At 41.3% G+C, this 27120-nt stretch overlaps 1 protein-coding gene across 1 annotated transcript; it reads right to left on the bottom strand.

Annotated features, from left to right (window-relative positions):
- Positions 1-4097: 4097 nt before the first annotated feature.
- Positions 4098-27017, bottom strand: mfsd3 (major facilitator superfamily domain containing 3). Its single transcript, XM_044197203.1, has 6 exons — positions 26897-27017; positions 25593-26419; positions 18692-18839; positions 11480-11580; positions 9753-9862; positions 4098-5744 (listed from the first exon to the last, which is right to left on the bottom strand). The coding sequence occupies exons 2-6, from the start codon at positions 26290-26292 to the stop codon at positions 5538-5540; spliced, it is 1266 nt and encodes a 421-aa protein (XP_044053138.1). The 5' UTR covers positions 26293-26419; positions 26897-27017; the 3' UTR covers positions 4098-5537.
- Between the last annotated feature and the right edge of the window lie 103 nt (positions 27018-27120).

Below are 27120 nucleotides of genomic sequence, written 5' to 3' on the forward strand. Positions count from 1 at the left end.
CATCCTGTCTCAAAATGATGCCGAAAAACTAGTCCATGCATTTGTTACTTCTAGGCTGGACTATTGCAATTCCTTATTATCAGGCTGTCTGAATAACTCCTTTAAGACTCTCCAGTTGATCCAGAATGCTGCGGCACGTGTACTGACAAGAACTAGGAAAAGAGATCATCTTTCTTCAATATTAGCTTCTCTGCAGTGGCTCCCTGTAAAATACAGAATAGACTTTAAAATCCTTCTCCTCACCTAAGCTCTTAACAGTCAGGCACCATCATATCTTAAAGAGCTCATAGTACCTAACTACCCCACTAGAACACTCCCAGAATGCAGGGTTACTTGTGGTTCCTAGAATCTCCAAAAGTAGAATGGGAGCCAGAGCCTTCAGTTATCAAGCTCCTGTCCTGTGGAGTCAGGTCCCAGTTTGGGTTCGGGAGGCGGACACCATCTCCACATTTAAGAGTAGGTTAAGACTTTCCTCTTTGACAAAGCTTATAGTTAGGGCTGGCTTGGGTGAGTCCTGAACCATCCCTTAGTTATGCTGCTATAGGCCTAGACTGCCGGGAGACTTCCCATGATGCACTGAGCTCCTCTCTCCTCCTCTCCCTCTCCATCTGTATGCATTTTTAACCATTAATGCACGTTACTAACTCGACATCTTCTCTCTCCCGTAGTTTTGTGCTTTCTCGTCTCTCTCCACTCCTTCTGTCGCTTTCAGCAGGTATTTCTACCTCTGGAACTGCAGAGACTGGATCTTTAGTTGTGGGCCACCTGCTGCCCCCGTGTTCCTGCTCGACAACTGCTACTACAGTTGTTGTTATTGGCCTTGTTACTCTAACTCTAAGTCATTATTATTCCTATGACTATCATTACTATTATTATTACTCTATTAATATTACCACCACCATTTCATTATTACTATTTTAAAATTCTAGGTGGAATTGGCATTGTGCTTCCCTCTCCCCCACCCTCCTTCTCTCTCTTTCTCAACCCAACTGGCAGCAGCGGATGGCCACCCACCATTGAGTCTGGTTCTGTCCGAGATTTCCGGATGTTAGAAGGAAGTTGTTCCTTGCCACTGTCGCCAAGTGCTTGCTCATGGTGGGATTTGTTGGGTCTCTGTAAATAATATTATAAAGAGTATGGTCTGGACTTGCTCTATAGGAAAACTGCAATGAGATAACTTCTGTTATGAATTGGCAATATATAAATAAAAATGTAACTAAACTGAAAAAATGTGCTATTAGAATATATACAGATAAGAGAATATAGTAATAATAATAATAATAATAATAAAATACTGACTTGCAGTTACAAATACAAGTAAGTGAAAACTACATAAACATTGCAACATTTTTTTTAATGAATGTGTATGTGTGTGTGTGTGTGTCTAGGTCATTCACTGTCCCTCAGCTTCTGGCATGTTGATACATATTGTGCAGCAAGATATGCCCTGTCTCCTTCTCCTAGGAGTATTTTTAATTTCGAGAGGTCATTTAGCTCTTTGAAATCTGAGATTACAGAGTTGAACTTGTTAAAGTAAATGTTTATTATTTTATTGAATGTTGTACATTGTAGTGCATTTCTGTCTCAGCCTCACCTGTCGAACAGTGACCACATATTCTGTTTGCCATGATTTTTTATGTCTTCCTTTTTCGATTGCCATTTTGTGGTCACTGAGCCTGTACTTGGTTAGGATCTGTCTCTGCTTTCTATCTCAGATATTCTGCCAATTCATAATCTCTTTTTAGGGCCAGATCACATTCTCATCTACTTACTTTTAGTTTCTTCTTTCCAATATTCCAAATATGTATAAAATGTATCTGCAGAATTCTGCATGTAACAATTCTGTTGGATGTTTCTCCCAATGGGTATAGCTATGATGACTGAGTGGACCCCATACTTCACTACCATCCAGAGCAATGGGCTTGATGATACTATCAAATATTTGAAACCAAATTTTAAGTGGAATTTGGAAATTATAAAATTTTCTCTTAATGCATTTAGAGCTCTTTGAGCTTTTTCTTTTAGTGCATTCACTGCCATGATGAAACTCCCCGATGCTGTTATGGTTATACCAAGGTAGGCATAACTCATACTGTGTTTAATCATATTATTATTTATGGTAAACTGGTATTTGTTTTCCTGACATCTGGGGCGTTTTTGAAAAATCATGACATTAGTTTTCTTCATATTTACTGCCAGGGCCCAGTTCTAACAGTACTTTTCCACTGTGTCCAGATGTAGGCCTTGTTCAGTAGGAGACAGTAGAACAAGGTCATCAGCGTAAAACAGAGACTTCACCTCTCTATCTAGGAGCAGAGGCCAGGAGCAGCACACTGATCCAACTGTACAGCAAGTTCATTTATATACACATTAAATAGGTTTAATTAAGTTGGGCTTAAGTTGCAGCCCTGACAAACACCTCTTCTTTGGGTGAAGGATTCAGTTTGTTTGTCTCCAATTTTAACAGCACACCTATTTTCCAAATACAGTGATTTAACCAGATCATACATTTTGCCCCGTATACCACAATGTAGAAGTCTGTATAGAGCCATTCATGCCAAATAGAGTCAAAAGCTTTCTTGAAGTCAATAAAACAAGTGAATATCTTACCATTTTTTTGTTTGGCACACGTTTGTTGATTAAAGTGTAAAGTGTGAAGGGTATATACATGGTCAGTGGTGCAGTGTTTTGGGTGGAAGCCAATTAGATTTTTACTCAAGAGAGAGTGTTCTTCAAGGAAATCCTGTATTTAGAAAACAAAAGAATTACAAAAGAATAGTTTAAGGGGGGATGGGGGAAATGAGCCCTTTGCATCAGATGTTGGGAAAACATCCTGACTGTAGTATGATATTGAGCAACTTCAACACTGCACCCTGCATCTCCGGGGTGCTACATTTGAGCATTTTGTTTTTAATGCTGTCCGAACCACAGGCTTTTCTTGGCTGGAGAAATTTTATTCGTGTGGTCAATTCTTCCCAAGTAAGTGGGAAATCAAGGGGGTTTTGGTTGTCTTTAATTCTTTCTTCTGATGTTTGGAGGGGATTCCTATAATACACTGACCTGAATTAATTAGATTTATTGGTGTGTCTTTGTACAGATTTTCAAAATGTGCTCTCCAGATGTCACCATTTTGGATGGGTAGTGCTTGTGGTTGCTTTGTGTTGAAATTGTTCCACATATCCCAGAATTGATTTTGATTAATGCCGTTTTGGGCAAACTCCATCCACAGAGGAAGATCAGATGATAGAATCAACAGCTCCACGACAGCTACTAAATGGATGTTGTGGTAGGATTGTTTTGTAAACATTCAACACTAAGATTTCCCTTTTACTCCTAACAAATATTCAGTCAACATCACAAATACACACAGCAAAGAAAACTATCGTTTTAGTCTCCAGCATTTCAAAGCATGAATGTAAGCAAGAACTCCACTGTTTTCAAACTCAAGATGGCACATGGGTGAGTAAAACCTGATTCTTAACTGAAGGAAGCTGGTACTTGTACAGTCTAATTTAAATCTAGTTGGGGATCTTTACTTGATAATTTAGAGAATTTCATACTTACGTAAAGTAAAAGAAGCCCTCCTTCCTTATATACAGCACAGACCTAAACAAGTTTTGATGACACAACAAGCAGCGGGCTTGTGGTTTCATGTGACTTTTCAAAAGACACCAAACTTAAGAGGCCTATCGCTCTCGACGCTCGCTCTTTTCGGGGAATGGCGAGAGGATAAAACATACGCCTCTCTCCTCAAACCCTCCCTGTCTATCCTGCTACACAAACAGTATGCCCAGATAATGAGGCTGGGTGAGAAAGTGTAAAGTGGAGGTGTATTGAGGGGCCGTGTAAACTGGCCTAATCCTCCTTCACAGCATTTGTTGTGTCATAAGAGCTGTAGGGGTTGTGGATCCTGTGACACGGGCCCTGTTCACTCCAGTAGCCCTCAGCCAGTACACTGCAGAAAGCCACGGTGGATTTTCAAAGGTGGGAGCGTCCTCAAAGACCACACAGGACCTCTCCCCTGGGGATAGAAAATGTGGTCAAATCTGCTGACAGGAGGTAAATACCAGAGGTCACACAAAAAACCCAGCAGACTCTAAGATTTACTCAGCAGCTTTATTTTTTATGCAAATCTCATGACAGAGGACCTGGGTACATGGATGAACCAGTAATAATGTGATATGGCGTCCCTTTATTTATTATGTGGGTGAAAGCAGCTGTTTTATTTTGGCCAAATTTGCTGAGATTGCGGCCTTTATGTACACCAATCCATCCTTGTCTTATCTGCCTGCCTTATCAATTTTAAGACTTCATTTCTATTAATACATTCTTCTACACAGCCTGGTGAAAAAAGAACATTCTTCACTGCTATTTCATTTATATTTTAAGCCTGAAGAAAATTATTTTATATAGTATACAGTACCATGGAGAGTTACAGTATATTTTATAGGACATATTATTGACATTTTTTAAACATAAAACACAAAAGTGAAACACTATAAGCAAAAACTATAATTTGCCAGTGGTATTGGTCTTTCAAGTTTTATAAAGAACAGTTATTTTCAGAGTTTATTTATAAATCTGATTCTTGAAAAGATGGCACCATGCTGTGTGTAAGGCTGAGGTTTCCTACAAGATGTAAGCTGTCAGGGTTCTATTCCAAAGGGAAAGGAATTTTACTTTGAAAATCTGTGGTTAATTAAACAGAATAAATGCTCCTCATTCAACAACTGAACTGCATATTTATTCACCTTTCTAAAATGAAACAGCCGCAGTAAACCTACTTTGGCTAACTGTTGTAACTCAGGTAACATAGTGTATGTGTTGCAACTATTTATTGTGAATGAGTGACTCTACTTGGTGAAGCTACATTCACCTCTTGTGTATTGTACCATACAGTGCTGATACGAGGTAGTAGAGATTCTTTCATTCATAACTGTAAACCATACAACTCAGGAGAATGATGAACATGTTCATATACAGTACAATATGATAGAACAAGCATCACAAAGTAGCAATATTGCTTTTGGCTACAGCTCTTATTGCTGGCTTATTAACACATTAAAATGGCTCAGATGATTAAAAAACAGCTTTGATTATATTTCCCAAAGTACTTCTCAACTCTCAATACAGAATGACTGTACATCACTGTACGTCACACTAAATCCCATCAATTCATCCTTGCCTACACAGTATCTGCAAGTTTCATCACACTACTGTAAATCCTAAGACTTTTCCAGACATTTCAAATGCAAAATAAAAAAAACGTAAGGCCAGTTTTGCCAGTGAAATGACAAAAACACACTCCGTAACAACCGCATGGCTGATTTCTCCTTAAAAATGGCAAGAAACTCAACTTATTCAAGATCTTCTATACTGAAATGATTTGCTGAAGTCATGAGTGTTATATTTAATTCAAGGACTTTTGAGGTGTCTGAATACTAGTAGTCAAACTCAACTCAACAAAAAAGTTATTTCAACACATTTTCAGCACCTGCAGATGCCCCAAATCAGGAGCTGTCACCTTGATCCTGATCTCACTTGGGCTGTTCTTTGAGCTGGTGTTCCCTGAGAGCACCAGTGAAGGTAGCCGTCCACACATGCAGCGCTGTACCAGCAGAGAGGGTGAGGAAGAACAGGAAGGCAACTTGGAAACCAAACCAATCCACCATGCCTCCGGCCAGAGCGCTGAACATCAACTTCCCCAGCACCTCCAGAGTCGCCAGGAAACTGTAGTGGGTCGCCTAAAGGACAGTAGAAGAGGGAAGAGGTAGGGTGAGGGGAAAGAGGGGAGGAATGATGAGAAAATGGAGTAAGAGGAGGAAGTAAAGGAGAAGGAAGTGAGAGGAGAAAAGGGACAAGGGGGAAGGAGAGGGTTTGGAAAATAAAGGCACATTGTAAGTAAAAGGAGGGAGTAGTAGGTGGGAAAGTAGAGAGGGTAACACGGGTAGAAAAGGTGACACATCATCCTATCCTGTAGCACAACTTATCAGTTGATGTTTTTGAACCTGTAATACAGAATATTTAGCAACAACAGACAAACAGACAGGAGAAAAAGTGTGATTTTAAGGAAAAAGCCCCAAAGTGCAAAAGGAAACGATAGAAGAGAAAAATAAATAAAGTCTGGAAGCCTGAAAGAGAAAGCGTAAGATCATAGCCTGAGACGATGGATGAAGGCCAAATGAAGAAGAGTATCTGATCCCAGCCTTAATGTTCAAGATGGAGAGAGAGAGAGAGAGAGAGAGAGAGAAAGAGGGACAAAGATTACCTAATCTCCCCAAACCTCCTCCTTGCACAGTATTCAGGTGAGGCAGGTAACCTCCTTCCATCAAATAAATATAAATTGCAAATTGATAAATTACCCTTCTGCATTATAAAATAATACAGATACAAATGTAGCCTTCAAAAGGCTATTTTTACTGAGTGTGAAACAGTTTACCTTCACTTGGACATTGCAGATGTTGCTGGTTTAAAAGCACTAGGTAAACAAGGGAGAGAGTTGTTATCCTTCATTACTGTATAACCACAAAGTATACCATAAGCTTCTTTTACAGAATTAAAAATGCTCTATTGTCATTTTAAAAATTAGACCTGCATCGAGTACTCGAAGAATTGATTAGTAGATTGACAGAAAAATAATTGGCAACTATTTTGATAATTGATTAATCATTTACATTATTTTTGAAGCAAAAACAACCGACAACCGTTCTCTGGCTAAACGATTAATAAGTTAATCAAAAAAAAATAATCGACAGATTCATCAATAATGACTTGCATCCCTAAATCCTTACATCATATAAATATGGACTGAAATTATCATTACCGTTTTATGGAGACAAGACCACCCTGTCAAGTAATTCTGAAATGTTTTCATCCATAAGCTTCTACAACAGGACTAAAAACTGTTGTTTTGCCTCGTACCATTTCTATTAGGACCACAATCACGACGATCTGTACAGAACATTTCTCACTGGAAAACAATGCCTGAAAATGAAGTGATATGAATTTGATAAAAGTTGAGGAACTGGTGGTGAGTTTAGACTATCTGAGCTGTAAATATGCTCTGTACACTGAGGTAGAGAGCTCTGAGAGCCTGTGTGACCACAGCTAAGTGGAGTGCCTTTATTCTGAGCAACTTGTTTAACAGATTCGGTTTCTTTCTCCTGGGGATCGTTAACAAGCACTCACACTATCAGCTTTCTGTCACTGGATAGCACTAACTTCAATAACACACACATATACACACAACGAGCACAGGTGAGCTAATGCTCTCCCCTCCTGTGTGTGCATACACAGACACACACACTGATTCACACACTGACACACTAAAAAGCAAACAGTATATGTGTCATGTGAACCTCTCAAATTAACCGTGGTTCTCATCATCACACAAGATTGATTCTCTTCTGTTATTTATTTTATTAGTAATCAGATCCTGATATCTGTGCTACAGTCTGTGATTTGTTTCCCCTTTTTTTCTCCACTTTGAGATTGACAGCAATTTAAATGATAATTTGTCACCTTCAGAGTTTGACTGAATGACATCTGAATGACTGTGTGAACAACGGTCACCTCTAGGCAACGATGGCCCAGTTACGATGGGGACAAAGGAGTTACAGTGGTGTTAAAAAGTGTTTTCCCCCTTCCTGTTTTCTTATTTTTTTGCATGTTTATCACACTTAAATGTTTCAGATCATCAAACAAATTTAAATTAATTAGTCAAAGATAACACAAATAAACACAAAATGCAGTTTTGAATGAAGGTTGTTATTATTGAGGAAAAACAAAATCCAAGCCTACATGGCCCTGTGTGAAAAAGTGATTGCCCCCTAAACCTAATAACTGGTTGGGCCACCCTTAGCAGCAACAACTGCAATCAAGCGTTTGCGATAACTTGCAATGAGTCTTTTACAGCACTGTGGAGGAATTTTGGCCCACTCATCTTTGCAGATTTGTTGTAATTCAGCCACATTGGAGGGCTTTCGAGCATGAACTGCCTTTTTAAGGTCATGCCACAGCATCTCAATAGGATTCAGGTCAGGACTTTGACTAGGCCACTCCAAAGTCTTCATTTTGTTTTTCTTCAGCCATTCAGAGGTGGACTTGCTGGTGTGTTTTGGATCATTGTCCTGCTGCAGAACCCAAGTTCGCTTCAGCTTGAGGTCACAAACAGATGGCCGGACATTCTCCTTCAGGTAGACAGCAGAATTCATGGTTTCATTTATCACAGCAAGTCTTCCAGGTCTTGAAGCAGCAAAACAGCCCCAGACCATCACACTACCACCACCATATTTTACTGTTGGTATGATGTTCTTTTTCTGAAATGCGGTGTTACTTTTACGGCAGATGTAATGGGACACACACCTTCCATAAAGTTCAACTTTTGTCTCGTCATTCCACAGAGTATTTTCCCAAAAGTCTTGGAGATCAGCAAGATGTTTTCTTGCAAAAATGAGACGAGCCTTAATGTTCTTTTTGCTCAGCAGTGGTTTTCGTCTTGGAACTCTGCAATGCAGGCCATTTTTGCTCAGTCTCTTTCTTATAGTCATGAACACTGACCTTAACTGAGGCAAGTGAGGCCTGCAGTTTTTTGGATGTTGTGGGGTCTTTTGTGACCTCTTGGATGAGTCGTTGCTGCGCTCTTGGGGTAATTTTGGTCCTCTGGCTACTCCTGGGAAGGTTCACCACTGTTCCATGTTTTCGTCATTTGTGTTTAATGGCTCTCACTGTGGTTCGCTGGAGTCCCAAAGCTTTAGAAATGGCTTTATAACCTTTTCCAGACTGAAAGAGCTCAATTACTTTCTTTCTCATTTGTTCCTGAATTTCTTTGGATCTCAGCATGATGTCCAGCTTTTGAAGATCTTTTGGGCTACTTCACTTTGTCAGGCAGGTCCTATTTAAGTGATTTCTTGATTGAGAACAGGTGTGGCAGTAATCAGGCTTGGGTGTGGCTAGAGAAATTGAACTCAGGTGTGATAAACCACAGTTATGTTTCAACAGGTGGGGCAATCACTTTTTCACACAGGGTCATGTAGGTTTAGATTTTGTTTTCCCTTAATAATAACAACCTTCATTTAAAAACTGCATTGTGTGTTTACTTGTGTTATCTTTGACTAATATTTAAATTTGTTTGATGATCTGAAACATTTAAGTGTGACAAACATGCAAAAAAATAAGAAATCAGATAGGTGGCAAACACTTTTTCACACCACTGTAGGTCAAAGAGGAGAAAACAAGAGAGGAGAGGAAAAGAAATCAGGAGTGGAAAAGAGAGTGTTTAAAGGATGACAAAGAAATAGAGTGAGGTGGTAGGAGGGACAATGCCACCGAAAAAAACAGAAAGGGGGGGGACAAAAAGACAAGAAGCAATGAATAGAGACTAGGTCTGACATTTTCCAGGTGGTAAACAGCTGATGAGAATAGACAGGTGTAGGTGACGATAGGTGTGGTACTGTATGCTGAAGATTTCCCTCTCTCCGGTCCCCCTTTGACAACCAAAGGAAATGACCTAAAATTACATAATAGCACCATTAAACCAAGACAGAGGAGAGGAAAGAAGGGAAGGACGGAGGAAGAAAAGAAAAGAAAGATTGCATTGTCTGTTTGTTAAGCCACAGGAGATGAACTAACACCAAAGAATGGGACAATTAACACTAAAAACAGTGACAAGGGGAAAAAATATTACATAACAGCAGCATGGGTCTCCAGGCTGAGGCTGTTGGCAGGTACAGTATAAGTAAAGTCTGTTTTACCTGAATGCTTTCCTCGGCCCTCTGAGTGCAATGCATCATGTTAGTGAATGTGAGCGTGGTGATGAGACCGCCGAGGAAGTGTTGAACACTCATGCTCAGGACGGCCATACCTGAGGGAGCGAACACACACGAGCAAAATCAAGCAAAAACGGGCACAACACGTCTGAGTGAAACTACATTAAGTTTTTCTGAAAAAGGTGGAAAACTATAAATTTTACACTGTTGTCTGCTCTGCTACACTTCTCACTATACTATTCTATGTATAGAAATAGAATATAGTCAAAGTAGGGAGACAAAGCAGCGAGAAACGGTAGGCTGCTGAAGTGTCTCCTCTCCTTTCTCCCACCACCATCCCCCCTCGTCCCCAAAACACATGTAGTGTATCCTCTGAGGGGAAGTGGCAGAGCGGTGTTAGTGGGGAAACACAGAGGAACCACAGAGCCTATCTGTCTCTGCTCCCGCTAACACTGAATTATTCACTCAAGCTGCCAGAGTTTTTCCTGAATAAGATTCTTCAGTCAGCGACACAAGACTGCTAGAGTCACACAGATACACCGACTGATCAGACTGGGAGAGTGGGAAGCGGAGGGTTATCATGTAATATTGAAAAATCTGAAACTGAATGTTTTTCCGTTCTTTTTTTTTTTTTCAATTTTGGTTGAGTTTTCCTGAAATCTTTGTTCTGGGTTTAAAGCAAAGGGGGGAGAAGCCTCAACTTTCCATCTGAGAGGCTTGATAGGGGAACAGACAACTCCGACAGAGATGAAATGTGCAGATCTGAATCCCAAAAGCTTTGCGACTGGCTGTGTAACAGAATCAGATGTGTCATTCAGACATTAATAACTGAATGGCTCTCTGGAGAGAGAGAGAGAGCACCTGTCTATCAAGGTCCTCTGCATCATCCACTCTTGTGCTGTATTAATACTGAACATCTGGCTCAAAAGCATGTACTGTAAGCCAGTGGCTCCCAACCTTTTTTTGGAGTGATGCTGTGTCCGACAATTTCTGTAACTCTCTGAAACTGACAATCCAACACTCACACCCACTTCACGCAGCAATTGGCCAGGTGAGAAAGTAAGCAGGGTTTGAACTTCTGTGTCACTTTTTGTGTGCAAATGAGTGCAACACTATGAATGCCATCCAGAAGACTGTCTGAAAATGTGCACCATTATCCCCATATTTAAACAATTACAGTGTCCTTTCCCTTCCAACATGGCCGGACAACATGAACACACTTGAATAAATAGTCCTTATTCTCAACAAAAGCTAATTTAACCTAATCTAATTATCAGCTCGTGAAGTTAAGTCATTTGTGTGTTTATCCACAGAAACTGACATTGTACATTTGTGACCTTAAGCCATACATGTACCCTGCATGTTAATAACTGTGTGTTTATTCAAGAAACTAGCGGGTCAAATGAGGAAGGTATATGTATGGGATCAGGATCTGGAAAGTTTAAATATGTAAATCTACAGTATTCAATAATCAACATGTGGTGGGCTTAAACACTATTCACGGAGAACAATAAAAGACTAACAGATAGAGGTTTTACTTTTTCTTGTCCTTTCACCACAGGCTTCCATCATATTTACACCAGAGCACCAACATAAACGGGCAAACTGGACTATAGAGGATCATGGTAATTGGTAATATGTGTTGAAATTGTGTTCCAGTAAAATTGGTGGCTTCCACCTTGTCTGCTACTGTATATCAGTCTGTCTCTTACCTTTCATGAGTGGTGATGGTTCCAGTACAGTGAGCAGAGAGCTCTGGAAGGCAATGCTGATGGTTCGCAATACAAACACACGTCGCATCAGAGCCCCGATGCTGAGGAGAGACCAGCAAACAAACCAAGTATCAGACAGACGTTCACCAACTTTTAGGTACGAGTGTTATTGATGAGCAGTGTGATATGTGGTGACAGTGGCTCAAGGCTAATATCATTAAATTTGGAGACATTCTGCGTTTCTTTTCATGTCACACACAATTCCACACACACATACATGCGCACACACAGTAACATGCGTGCAAATGCTAAGTAAACAAGTCCCCAGACACTAATTGACTCCCTGTTAGTGCAAGAAAATCATCCCCCTGTGGGTTTGGTTTGTGACGTAATCAAAAACCTAAGGAGATCCCCAGCATGGGGAAGATAATTAATCACTGTTACACACACACACACACACACACACACACACACACACACACACACACACTGTTGTGTGACATCAGGGATTAACAATGCCAATCACTCAGAGGATGCCTGCCACTCAAAGGACTGCGTGTGTGTTTGTTTATGTTTTTTTTTTTGCATGTAATTATTTATGTGTAAAAAAGGCTGTAAGGAAGAAGAGGCCTGTCACACAAAGCAGGATATGTGATTTAGATGGAGTGCACTGAGTAAAACCATGAACAGTTTCAGTCGATGATCGAGATTTAAAGTTTCATGTTTTTCCCAGGAAAGTTTACCAATTCATTTCATTATCCTGTTTCATGAGGCGAGCCCCTGATCAGTATTTGGCTATGCAGTGACCAAACACTGATCCAACACATTCGTTTTTTCTAGTAAGTGGAAACCTGATAACACCCAGTCTGCCCTGGTTGACACTGCTAACTGTTGTTTTCTCGATTCACTGTTGACTTATTTTAACGCTCTTTAACACATCATTACAATAAGGGTCCAAGTTGTGAAAAACAGAAATTTCCTTTGATATCCCTAATGAGTCTTTAAACATGTCTGTCCATATTCTTGCTATTTGCATACACTTTGTGTTTCCTTCTAATCGTGACTGTCCTGTGGCTTTTTATTATGTGTATATAGTCATCTATATAGTCATCTATTACATATACATATATGTAATAGATGACTTCTGAATATTGACCTCTGAATGTGTTCCTTTATTTCATAGTAAACAGTAGACATGACCACACTTGAACCGGGTACATTCCTATTATTTGATCTAGGGCTGCAGCTAACGACAATTTTCATAATCGATTATTTTCTCAATTAGTCGTTTGATCTATAAAACATCAGAAAACATTAAAAAATGCAGTAAGTAGTTGCTGATAAATTTTTTGTTGATCGACTAATCGTTGCAGCTCTAATATCATCAGTGTCTTAGACCTCGAAGCCATGAAGAAACCCACTTGAATGTGTTTCTTTAATATTTGATCCAGCTACTACAGATGAAAAATAGTTTAAGCCTTTGTGTCCCTTTCAAATACCTTGATAAAATAAACTAATAACCTGAGTGTGTGATTAAGAGTTTACAGATTATTACTGAAAACTATTTTTAAAGGAAAACAGACTACGGGTAGTGAACACTTTCTTTGACTCAATCATAAGTAATTCTGAAGAGACAAAACATTTTGCACGTCCTATATCCAATAATACAGACCTTTAATTAAATAAATTCTATTGATTTCACTTTTTTATTTCTCTCTCTCTCTCTCCCTCCTCCCCTCTCTGTATTTTCTCCCCTCACCATCTCTCTCTCCCCTCTCCGCCCGGCCTTTCCTTACCCCCAACTGGAAAACCAATCCTACATCATTCACATGCTAAAGACATTCTTCTCTCTGCTGCTCCTTTACCTCCCGTCTCAATGACAGCCTTTCATATCACGCACTCTCATGAGATGCTGAGGGGGGTGTGTGTGTGTGTGTGTGTGTGTGTGTGTGTGTGTGTGTGTGTGTGTGTATGACAGAGAGAGAGAGAGAGAGAGAGAACCTGTCTGGCTGCCACCTTCCACGGGCCGGGCCCAGATAAGAATAGTTATGTTCTCAGGTTGCCAGTGGCGGTTGTAAAGGGAGTCATTCACTGACCACTGAGCCATTTCTGATGGTTGGGAGGATAAACGTTCCAACTGAGCTTTTAGAGGTGGGACCACAGCTTGCTGGACAGCACTTTCTGTGTGTCTGTGTGTGTGTGTGTGTGTGTGTGTGTGTGTGTGTGTGTGTGTGTGTGTGTGTGTGAGATCGTTAAGAGGTAGAGGAAGTGGAAGTGTTCATCTGACACTGGAAGGTACACACAACCAAAAACCATTTTTAACACAATCATCATGCAATTTCACTTTGCACCCATCGTGCTAATTGATTGTGGATTAATTAATAAAATAAGGTACTGCCTGTCTCTACACAATTAGATTACATTTAAATAAAGTAAAAAATGGGTGGAATAATTACAAAATCCATCACACAATATCTGTCATAGTTAGCCACATCACTCCTCCTATCCTTGGGTACTCTATTGTAGCTCTCCCCTCCCTGTGTTCCTTGTCCGTCCTCTGTTCGTCTCTCGGTGTATGTGTGTGTGTACTGGCCTGGGCTCTCTGGTCTTCCCTCCTCCTGCTGATCACCAGCTACGTCGGAAAGTTTCCCCACTGGCTCCAACGGACTACACCTGCCTCGCCCGTTCTGGAGGAGCATTACTCTACCAGTGATCTTCTGTCGTATTTAAAATAAAGACTGTTTGAACTAATGATCCAGTTCTCCCCTCGCTGTGTCCTGCCTTTGGGTCTTTTAGATCGTGAAACCTAATAATATCCCAGAAACTGATTGCAAATTGGATGTTAACGAAGGTTAATCTGACCAACATGGACCCAGTGGACACCAACCCGGAAGTAACTTCCGTTTTGACTGAAACTCTCGAGGTTCCGCACAAGGCTAAGGCTCTCGATGGCAGACTTCTGGCACAGGTGACCCACTGTACAGCCCCCGTGTCCTTAGTGTTATCCGGAAATCACAAAGAAGACATCCAGTTTTAACTGATCTCATCGCCCCGACCCCGTTAGCTCTGGGCTTCCCCTGGTTACAACAACATAACCCTCACATTGACTGGACCATGGGAAGAATTTTGAGTTGGAGCTCTTTCTGTTTATCTACCTGTATGCAATCTGCCTTGTCCCCAGCAGAGGTCACTGCCCCACCTCTCAGCCCTGAACAGCCTGATCTATCTAATATACCGGTTGAGTATCATGATTTACGCGAAGTTTTCAGAAAGGATCTAGCATTATCACTACCTCCCCACCGCCCTTATGACTGTGCTATGGACCTTCTCCCTGGGGCCCCTCTCCCATCCAATTGACTGTACAATCTGTCCCGGCCTGACGGGGAGGCCATGGAGAAATATATCAATGACTCTTTGCAAGCTGGTTTAATCTGTCCTTCGTCTTCCCCCGTAGGAGCAGGGTTCTTCTTTGTGGCAAAAAAGGACAAGACGCTACGCCCCTGCATTGATTTTCGGGGTCTCAACCATATCACCGTTAAAAACAAATATCCCCTGCCTCTAATCAACTCTGCCTTTGAACCCCTCCAGTGAGCCACAGTCTTCACCAAGCTGTACCTCAGGAACGCCTACCGTCTGGTCCAAATCAGAAAGGGAGACGAGTGGAAGACTGCTTTTAATACACCCTTGGGACACTTCGAATACCTGGTGATGCCTTTCGGGTTGACGAACACACCTTAGGTATTCCAGGCGTACGACGTACTGACAGACTTTTTAAACCACTTCGTCTTTGTGTACCTTGACGATATTCTCATCTTTTCCAGGGACAGGTCCAGTCATGTGGTTCACCTCCGGCAGGTCCTCCAGAGACTCCAGGAGAACAAACTCTTTGTCAAAGGCAAGAAATGTGAGTTTCACACTAGCTTGGTGGGCTTCCTTGGTTACATCATTGAGAGCGGGAAGATGAAGACGGACCCGGAAAAAAGCTAAGCAGTGATGGAGTGGCCGACTCCTACTACACGCAAGCAACTGCAACGTTTTCTGGGTTTTGCCAACTTTTATCGGCAGTTCATCAGAGATTACAGTCGAGTAGCAGCACCCCTCATAAGACTTACATCTTCCACCATTCCCTTTACCTGGAATTCAGAAGCAGACTTGGCCCTAGCCAAACTCAAGGATCTCTTTACCTCATCTCACATTCCTGATCCAGCCCGACCCCTCACATCAGTTCACGGTGGAAGTGGATACCTCTGATATAGGGGTAGGGGCGGTGCTCTCCCAGCGCTCGGCTGCAGATTAGGAACTCTATCCTTGTGCCTTCTTCTCCCGTTGCCTCTCCCCAGCAGAGCAGAATTAAAACGTTGAGAACAGGGAACTCCTGGTGGTCAAGTTGGCACTGGTGCTGGAGTAGTGGAGACACTGGTTGGAGGGTGCTGAGCAACCTTTTGTGATATGGACTGACCATAGGAACTTGGAGTACATCCAGACAGCCAAGAGACTCAACTCCTGGCAAGAACGTTGGGCCTTGTTCTTTGGTCGTTTCAATTTCACACTCACTTACAGGCCAGAGTCCAAGAACATTAAGCCCGATGCTCTGTCCCGTCAGTACCTCTTCCAGGACGCCGCCTCTGGACCCGATACCATCCTCCCGTCCACCTGTGTGATGGTTGTCTTAGGAGATCGAGTCAGCGGTTAGAGAGGCCCAGCGGAACCAGCCAGACCCTGGGAATGGCCCACCTAATCGTCTGTTTGTCCATAATTCAATCTGTTCCCAGTTTCTCCAGTCTACATACTGTATAATTTGTCTGTTCTATATTACTGCATCATTTGTGGGTTCAAATAATTTACTGTTGCCTTGTGTTAAATGGTTTTAATGGAATAAACATTGGGAAAGAGCAGTTCTCACACATTCTTTCCCAATACAGACAGGTGAGATGGAGAGAAAGAGTGAAAGATCAAAAGCCAAAGTATGACAATGACATCTTTTGAAAATACTTTCCCCTCCACAAAAAATCTGCCTTTGGAGGCTTGCTCTGTTTGCTTGTGTCACTTTATAAGCGGACAAAAACCTGTGAGCCAGCTGAAAACACAACACAAGGACAAAACATCAGACAGAGCACAGGGCAACTGATACATGTCAACGAATGGGCAAGCACACAAACACATACAGCAGAAACACATAACCAACACATGACTTCTCCACTGACAGACATACTGTATCCTTAATCATCCTGATCCCTTGATCAGCTAAGCATTTTCTAGATGTGGATGGAAGGAATGATGGTTGGATATTTTGTTTTTGTTTTGTTGAGTACAGTAATGCATGGTGTGGGCACTATCATACTATCCTCAATAAAGGCATTGTTGTTATTTATAGTTCGAATTACATCACACTGGCCATAGGCAGGGTTTGTGCTATGATGTGATCCTAGTATAAGCAGACATAAAACCTTATGCAAAGATGGGCACGCACAAATGGCACAGTGCCAATGTGCTGAAGTGGAAAGCATGTAAAGGTTACATACAATCATAGTTTTAAGAAAGACTGTGTATTCAAAAACTGCATTGAAATGTGCTAAAACAACTTGAAATTTGGAAATTTCTTCAAATGCATTATCATCAGTATTGCAATGTTGCATTGACTGGCTCTTCAACAGAAAAATATCACATCTAACACCAGAGTTTCAGCATGGTCATTATGTCTAATAGCCATAATAAATCTAATCAGCCATTTTGATATATTAATCAGAAAGTCTAACATCTTAGTATCTATCTGTAAATCTGAGAATTAAATTCAACTAGAGTTGCTTGTAGTCTCTGCGATCAAACCCTGAGGGGTGTGTGTGTGTGTTACAATGTGCGAGTGTGCACGTGTGCATGAGTGTGTGTGATGGATTTGCTGCGCATGCTGTTCTCACACCATACACCAGACACAGGGGGTCCCTGAGCTCTCAAACAAGGCTATGTTTACTTAAATTACTGTACACACACAGTCAGACAGGGAGAAAGACACACACATGCACGCACAAACACACAAGAGCCTATGAAGAGTAATTAAAAAAACTGAAAGAACGGGCACCGAGTGAAGAGGAAGAGGTAAAGAAGGGGGAAGAAAACTGCAGGAAAGATGTAGTCAGTGTACACAAAAAGCTTGGAGGAAGAAGAAGAGTAGGACGGGGAGGAAGATGATGATGATGATGATGATGATGATGGTACTGTAACATCTGATGGGATGAGAACACAGAGTGTGAGGCAGTAAGACACATGTTCATGTGGTGAAGTGGACTGTATCTTATCAATCTTCATTTCCTTCCCAGTGCTGTAAACTCTCGACCAGTTTTACTGAAGAACATCAGTCCGTCCTATAACAGCTCGTTTTCACCCCTTGGTTCTTACGTTTTTTTACAATATTGGTTGTTTTCAGTTGTGTTATGGCAGTTTATGTGGCACTGAAACTGTGTTCTTCTGCTGGTAGCATGGTGCCAACATTTTCTACTGCTTCAGACAGGCCTGTTGCCTCTAACCGAAAACTGTTACGTTTTCCACCCTCTCAATGTACTGGAAAGAATTACTCTGTCAAGAGATCCCACATATCACCTGTGACCATGGGAGCCAGTTGGGGGCCAATTAATGGTCATATTCATGTGTGAATATTAGAGCTGGAATAATTAGTCTATTAATTGATTAATTGATCGACAGATACAAAAGTCTCAATGGTTTAAGTAATTTTGACTTGATTCCAGCTTCTCAAATGTGAATTGTTGCTTGTTTTCGTAATCTTCTGACAGTAAACTGAATACCTCAGGGTTTTTGACTGTTGGTCAGACAAAACAAACCTTGGGTTGTGGGAAATTGTGATCTGCATTTTTCAGTATTTTTTGACATTTCTATATACCAAATGATGATTGATTTATTGAGGAAATAAATGGCAGATTAAGCCATAATTTATTTGTTAGTTGCAGCCTAGTGAACATTGGACAACTCCATGAATAAAAAAAGTGTACTTTCATAGTGTGTAGTCTTTCATTTTTTAATTTTAGGCATTTTATAAATTAAGAGAATTTTCCCCTGAGCGTCAATTAATTTTAAAACCCTGCAAAATGATACCACTGAAAAGTCTTCAGTCACAAAACACTGCTGCCATACGAAAACAATCATGGTGAAGCCAGTGATAGCCAAAATGATGGTGAGAATGATGGTGTTGATGAAGGCTACCTGAACTGAGCGAGCAGCAGGCCTCCCAGGGACGACCCACAGATGGAGAAGCCCATGGCGATAACGCCGTTCCAGAAGCTGAGCTCCCTGGCGGTCATGTGATGATCCAACAAGAAAAGAGGAAACATGGTCACTGCACCCTGTTCACCTGTATACACAGTGAGAGGAGAGAAAAGGACAGTGAGAGCCCCAAAGAGAAGAAGAGGGAAAAAAGGGAAGCAAGAGAGAGACTGGAATTAGTTATCCGGTCAGATTGATGCCAGAGTTAGGTGCTTCAGGCCAAAATATACAATCAATACACCATGTGTTATGTACTGTACGTCTCTGACTAAGCATTACTATTTTTCACCTACAGTAAATATGTGAGACACCTCTTGAATACATACGCCTAATCCAATCACTGTCAAATACGACAAGGATGTTGTACCAAACTGTTTAGCTTGCAAGACTGAACAACATGGTTTTCCTGAGATGACAACTGCTGAATCAAATACAGCACACCAACACGCGGCACACCTAGGCCTATTCCTGGAAAGTGTCAATAATAGATGCTTGACAAGAAAAAGAATACCCTCAGTCACTTTATCAAACGGGGGCCTAGCACTTTTCCTAAAGCACAAAGGAAAACACAACAAAAACACAAAAACTTCCACAGATGAAACAGACCTCACAAAGACCTTTCAGTCAAAATAAAAAGTTTCTGTCAGACAGTCAGACTTTCTCTGTGTGGCGTTGAGTGTGGGGGTAAGGTTCTGCTGAACATTACAGTAAAATATTCAGTGGCGCCGACTATACGCCATTATTATATTAATGGAGACTGACTTCAGAAAGACAGTGGGACCAAGGAGCTGTGTGAGTGACAGCTTGGCTCCCAGACTGCTGTCAAAGACGACGCAACACAACCGACGACTCACTCACTCAGTCAGCCAGGAGACAAACAAAAATAGAGAAAGAGAAAAAAAGACAGATGAAACAGACTGAAATAAAAAAAATAATAAGAGAAAGCTGAGAAGCTCCCAGTGATAGGGAGTGTAGCAGCAGAACGAGAGTGTCACTGCTGTAGCAGTGGTGTGACAACCCAGCAGAAAGGTGGGGTAGGAAATATGGATTCTCTCTGTGTAGGAAACACTTCTCTCACTTCTGTCACTCATGTTTCACTGTTAGCAATTTACACATAGTTAATACGGATCAGAACAACTACGTTCAAGTTGATCAGAAAAATCTAACTGACCAATGAGATAGTGACTTTTCCAAAACGTATCGACCTGTCTGACAGACAAAAGTGTTGCGTTTTTCTTTCAAATAAAGTCAAATACAAGCGAAAGAGAAATGAGGAGATAAAGAACTACCATTACTGCAAGTCTACAGAGGTCTTTCACGTCACAGTAGACATACTGAATAGTATGTAGTTTGCACTTGAGCTGGGCAATAAACTCAATTTGTTTACTGCAATGTAATTTTACAAATAAGTCACATGACAGCAACATGTGCAAATTTCACTTATAAACCCATGAGGTGGTCGAACCCAAGATAACAGACCTTCTTATCTTTATAATATATCACATTACATTACTATCACTCCACACACCCAGTGGGAGCTGCACTGATACACTTACACCCTCTTTGTGCATTATTCACATTTTAATCTCTGTCATCCTCTGTGCTGAACTGTTTTGAGCTGCATCAACTGTGCGGTAACCATATTAGTCATAATAAAGTAAACACTGGCAGCAGCGGTACCCATGATGCCTGGGTTGTTTACCCATGGTTCTGTGCTCCCGATCCTGTCTGCCTGTTATTTAGCTCAAAGCTCAGAGCTTTCACAGTCCTGCCTTCAACTAATTATTTCTTTAAAGAGGGGGGTTGGGGGAAGGCGTGCAGACAAACACAACCAGGCTGATTATTCCTTTCTATAAATATTCTCAAAGCAACAATTGTCCATTTCAGCAGGGATTTCATTAGACATCCACAAAGATTAAAAACGCAGAGTGAAGGGGAAGGAGAAAAGGTTGTAACAAGAGAGAAGGGGGGAGAGAATGAGAGAGAGGGAACACAGTGGGGAGAAAAGTGGAGGACTGAGAGAGTCAATGATAATGAGAAAAAACAAAAGACAAGGGGGAGATAAATGGCAGAAGGTGAAAGAGGGCAAGAGAAATAGATACATTTCATTTTAAAAGATGAGTTGGAGTAATAAATGGGAGTTAAACATGATTGGAGAGAAAGGAGAGCAGCCAGGGATGGAGACAGCTAAAGATTGGGGGGGGGGGTGGCAGATGAACAGAGACATTGTTAGGAGGTTAGTGAAGAGGAAACAGAGCAGGGATGGCAGGCTCAAAGACTTTATGTTTACATTAGAGACAGACAGCACAGAAAGAAAAAACTATTTAACATTAAGACAGAAGTGACAGAAACAACGCAGGTGGGGTGATTTTATTTATCCTAGATATTTAAAAGGTGCTTCATGACAACATCACTCATTTACTGGTATAGCTGGGTCCAAGCAGGAGAGAAACAAAACAATGTAATATTAAAGGCAATATTAAATAAGGTGGAAGTATAGACAGGGCTCAGAGTAGGATAAGGGTGAGATGAGGGTAAGAGGTCGCTGAGGACAGTGGGGTCAAATCCTGACATCCCTGCTGCAGCTTAGACAAAAGAGCTGGCAGGGCAGGAGTGATCACTGAGGACATTCAGTCCCCCTGCAGAACGACATTATCACTCACTGCTGAGAGCACGGTAAACAGAGACAGGTTCATACATACTACATGTTTGAGCACAGCACACACACACACACACACACACACACACACACCTCTTTCAGCTCCCAGTAAATAGAGCTGCTGTAGGAACTTGGCTATGCTACAGTACATAAATCAAAATCTGTCTTTAGAAAAGGCACTCTAAGTTACAGAAGTTTATATAATACATACACTTATACAGTAGTATTTGATGGTTTGACGAAAAGCCAAGACTGTAGTGTTGAATTTGAAGTATCTCATTTTATTCAATGTATTCTCAGTCTAGTTAAAGGCACAATCTGTGATCCAAACATGAACAAAACATCCGCCACACTACCAAAATTAAAGGATTGGGACCTACCATAAGTCTGAAATTGATAAGGATAGTGTTAAAACACTAAACAACAATTAATATAAGTTATTAGTGTATTCTAATGCTTTTAAAGGTTCTAAATAAGTTTTTCTAATGTAAGTACAGCAACACAACGGGCCAATATAATCAATTATTGTCTGTTGACAAAAGCACATCAACTTTGCATTTGGATTTAGCTCATTATGTGACATTTATGTGGTCAAAAAGATCTTGGACCTACATGTCTCTGCATGGATAAGTGTGTTTATTTCTATTGCCATTTTGCTTTTTCTCTCTCAGGGCACCATGTGGTGGTTGTTCATTAATTCATCCGCTCCTTCAGCGTCCCTCCCTGCAGTCCTTCTTTTACCCCCACTCTCTCCCCAAGTTTCTCTCTTCTCTCATTCCCACTCTTCCACCTCCCCAAACCCACTATCATCCACTTCTGCTGGCGACCATGTCTCTGAAACTGTTCTGCGGACTAAACTTCAGGTTTTGTGTGAATACTGGGATATAGGTTTGAATATATATGCGTGAGTATTTGAAATGAGCAGGGCAACACGTTTTTTTAAGCATTTCTTTTAAATTAACTAATGACACTATATATTTTACTGTATTTGTACCCTCAGTGCAGCCCTACAAACAGTCCTTCCAAATCCTTCCCTTTACCCTCTTGACCTCAACCCTCCACCTTCAGACTATGCATGCATGTGAAGGGTAGTGGTGCCCCATTAAAAACCTCAAAAGTCAATATTTTTATCAATCCCCCTTTCAATTCTCCCTTCCTTCAGAACTTTTAAGGAAGAGAAACCTGTGCATCAAGGGTTACCTAAAACATGTTGGTAAAAGCTAAAAAATAAAATAAAATGCACAGTAGAGAACAACAGTGCCCCATTAAACTGGATCAAACAATGCAAGAAGTCAATCGTTTTTATTAGTTTCCATCCCACTGTTCTCACGAACACGTGTACACGAGGCTCCCATTCTGGTCAGCATTACTTTACTGGCCAGTTTATTAGGTACACCTTAATTAATGCAGTCTAATTCAACAGCCCTGCAATGAATCCTACCTTCATGAAGGTTATAGAGAGGTGTTGATACAAATGTGTGGTCATTATGGAGGCTGCAGTTTATGGTGCTATTGAACTGTATTGCATTACAATGAGAGGTGTTTCTAATACTTTGTCAAACCCATTTATATCAATGAGGTGCACCTAATAAACTGACAACTTAGTATATTTTACCATTAACTCTCATTGCTGTCTTTTTGGAGGAGAAGGTTAAAAGGCAGTATTGGGACAAAGCGTTTCTTTTTTTGTGTTCATCCATCCATCCGTCCACCTGGTCAATTCCCAGAGAAAGCCACCATCAGGGTCCACCTCTTTTCACCATCATTCACGTCTCTTGTCAAACATACAGGGCTACTGACTCCCTACTTTTAGAGAGAACCAGCTTTGATGTGTGCAACACTGCAGCATCACTTACAATAAGGATTTGTAGTTAATTGCAAATAATAATATGAGAATAATTGAGGATTAGCAATACATTTCAAATCAAAGCATTTAAGGTGTTGATATAGATGACAAAAGTGCAGTAAAATAATTATGTTCCTCAAATTATAGTAATTAACACTTGAGTTTGCAATATCTTATTTGCAACGGATAGCAATTTTTAGCTATAATTGCTTAGTGTTTAGCAACTTCACATGCGAGCAAGTGAACAGGGCTCGTTTCCCCATGTATGAAAACAACAGGATATTAGAAACCTCACTTGTTTGCCTTTTTCCTGGCCGTTTTTCTTACATTTTCTCTCACTAGCCCCTACTTTCCTCCCTCTCACACCCTCCATCTGTCCCTGCGTGCAAGTCCACCCAGACAGTTGTCCCATCATGCCTGTGGCCTCAGATGGCAGAGGGGTCAAAGTTCAGACACAAGGCTCCCCATGATTGGCTACTGTGTTGGACCCAGCTAGTTCATTAGGGCTAGATGACGGAGAGGGGTCTGTGCTTGTATATGTGTGTGTGTTAGTGTGTGTGAAGTGGGGGGGGGGGTTCAGACAGGCAGATCACCGGTCTCACACAAACATACCCACACACCCCTTGAGCAAAAACAATACTGTCTCACATAGGCAATTATGCTGGCACAGCCAGGCCTAATCTAAAATATTACACAATCCTTTTTTTCCCCGCAAAGGTGGGAAATATTTAGACTACTACAACAGGAAATGCTAACAAGGGACAAGGCTGTTAATGAATCTACAGAGCTCAATCACAACACTGAAAACCCTTAAAGTAATTCTTGTCGTAATCATGAGCATCAGCCGATAGTGTGTGTGAGTGTGACAGAGAGAGTGTTGGGGGGGGTGTTGCTCCCTAGACAGATTAGAGGGTCCAGCCAGCCTTCATATTTTGTCTAGTAGTGTCGTCTGCTGGGGCTCATCCGATTACTGAGCCACCCTTAACACTCTCTCAAAAACACACACACACACACACAATTTAAAAACAAAGGCATATACATTCAAGCACATACACAAGTAAAGACTATGCAAATGTGAGGAGACAATTATATTCCCACCACCCACATACAAACATACACACACACACACACACATCAACACATATCAGCATGATGCGCTGTCTTCCATTTCAGTTTCTGAACGCAACAGACACAAAGACACTCTAATCCTTACATAATCCCCTTCTGCTACCAAACACCAAACTCTGGTCATATCAACTCTCTCTCCCACACACACAAGCTTGACTGATCCAAAACTACTTTAAATTTTTAGTTTCTTATTGAAACTAACTCATTCACATACAAAACTGTCTGCATGAACATAATATGCATTCAAACTAACATTGTATTCTCATTTAAAGTGCCTTAGGTTTATACTTTTATAAGTGTGACATTAAAAACAACTGCTTTATTTTAGCAGGTCCTATATTTTCCAATGTACATACCGAATCTGCTAAGACACAATAAATTGTCTGGCAATAATAACTTCCCTAACTTCTTCAATACACTCATTCCTGAGTTCTGTCCTCATGGACACACCAACAGAGACATCTAGTGGTGAGCTCCGGGCCCTACAAGAATGCAGGAGCACAACTAAAGAAAGGCTCAAAGTGGGACAAAAGGGACCATTTCAGGACATATAACTTTTCATTTCTGTCTGATAAGCTGACAAACTATTCTCCCACTTATAGGTAGATGGGCTGGGAGTGCTCCTATTTACTCTTTTCTGTGTTTTTTCTTTCTCATCTCTTTCTTCCTTTACCCATCATGAGCCTTTGAACTTAGTCTGTGCACGTAATTAGAGCTGGAACGATTAGTAGATTAATCAATTAGTTGATCAAAAGAAAATTAATCTGAAACTATTTTGATAGTTGATTAATCGTTTCAGTCATTATCAATCAAAAACTCCTACCATCCTCTGGTTCCAGCCTCTCCAATGTGAAGATTTGCTGCTTTTCTCTGTTTTATATCATAGTAAACTGAATAATGTTGGGTTTTGAAGACATTTGAAGACGTCACCTTGAAAAATGTGATGGATATTTATCCCTGTATTGTGATATTTTATAGATCAAACAATTAATAAGACCACAATTGGCAGATTAATAAATACTGAAAATAATCAATAAAAGCATCCCTAAAAACAAAGTAGTGTTTCATTAGGTAAGGTTCAGGCATAATATCAGTATTAGGCCTAGGTAGCAAAGATATAAAAGTAAAAACTAACATGATCATGGTCTCCAGCATTTCAGTCTTTTCATTTCAATTTAAACAAGCGCTCGCTTATTAATCAGACTCACCTAGTTTGTATGTCAGCACATACAGGACTGTCCAAGGGGTGCCGGGCACTGCCAGCAGCTTCCTCCATGCCCTCCAAGGCCTCATCGCTTCTGCTCCCTGCCCTCCCCTCCTACTGCCATCTGCCTGCTGGCCCCTCACAGTCTCATCGTCCAGCACAGGGGCCCCCCACACAAACAGAGCCACGCCTGCATACACAAACGTCAGCAGCATAAACATCCAGCTCCATCCAGCCACGTCAATCACAGCCAGCAGCCCACCTCCGGCAAACACCGATCCAGCTTTATAGCCCACGACTTGGGCTGTGTTGCCCAGCCCCAGTTCCCCACGACCTTTCAACAACCCCACCGCGGCTCCATCTACAGCAATATCCTGGACAGAGGCCAGGGTGTTCATGGCCAATAGGGTTCCTGCTACTCCCCAGATATGTGCTTCTGGGGCCAGGGCAGCACTGGAGAGGCATATGAGAGCCAGCCCAGAAACTGTCCCCACCAGCCAGCGACGCTTGGTGCCAACCCGGTCCACTAAAGGGGCCCAGAGCACCTTGAGGACCCAAGGGAAGTAGAGGATCTTGGTGAAGCCGATGCGGGTGAGGGAGTGACCAGCTCCACGCAGGTAGACAGGAAGCAGGGAAGACTGGAGACCATAGGGGATGCCCTGGACAAAGTACAGCAGGCCCAGGAAGACTAGTTTATCATTCATGATCTACCTCCAAAAGTGCCCCTTATTTTTGAGCAGAGCAGTGGTGCATTGGTCAGGTCATTGTCATTAATTCTCTTTACAGGGGAGCACTTCAAATGTACTGGATGACCCAGATGAATTGATTAACCTGAAATGAAAAGACAGAGTGACAGATTCAGTTTCATTGGTGTTGTTGTTGTAGAAGATATGGGGAGGCTAAAGACTTTCACAGCTCCTGCAAGCAGCCTTAAAAGGACGTCTCTCTCTCTACTGCTGTTTTACTGGCCAGCTCAGTTATCAGTAACGTTAACCTGGCTGCTAGCTCCTCAATGTCAAATGAGTTATGTACATAACCATGTTCAACATTGCGGTGACGACATGTGTTTTCATCATTTAATGTGTATCAAAACACAAACGTTACTTTTGACATTTTGCTGACAAGCACAACAGTTAAGTTTGCTGCCAAACTGACTAACTAACTGTTAGCTACCGTTAGCTTAATAGCTTGCTGTCATGCTAAGCTTCTTAGTAAACGAACAGCTTTAAAACACATTTAATGACAATATTATTTGGGGGGGTTCTGTAATCAGAAAAATAGTTCCGTATCTTAAATCTTAACACATACTGGGAAAGAAAGTTGGTTAGCCTAGCCTTAGCAACCCGGAGAAGGTGCTCCGCTTGTTTATAGTTGTGGTCTGCGTGAGCATTGAGGTTGCCAGGTTCTGTGACACCAATCCCCCTTCTGCATATGGCAAACCGAGAAGGGATCGTGTCTGTTTTATATTATGTAAAAGCCCCAGTACCTGCTTTCTAGCTATGATCTTTAACCACTTGATAAATTGCTACTAC

Source organism: Siniperca chuatsi, linkage group LG5 (genome assembly GCF_020085105.1).
Source record: "Siniperca chuatsi isolate FFG_IHB_CAS linkage group LG5, ASM2008510v1, whole genome shotgun sequence".
Taxonomy (NCBI): Eukaryota; Metazoa; Chordata; class Actinopteri; order Centrarchiformes; family Sinipercidae; genus Siniperca; species Siniperca chuatsi.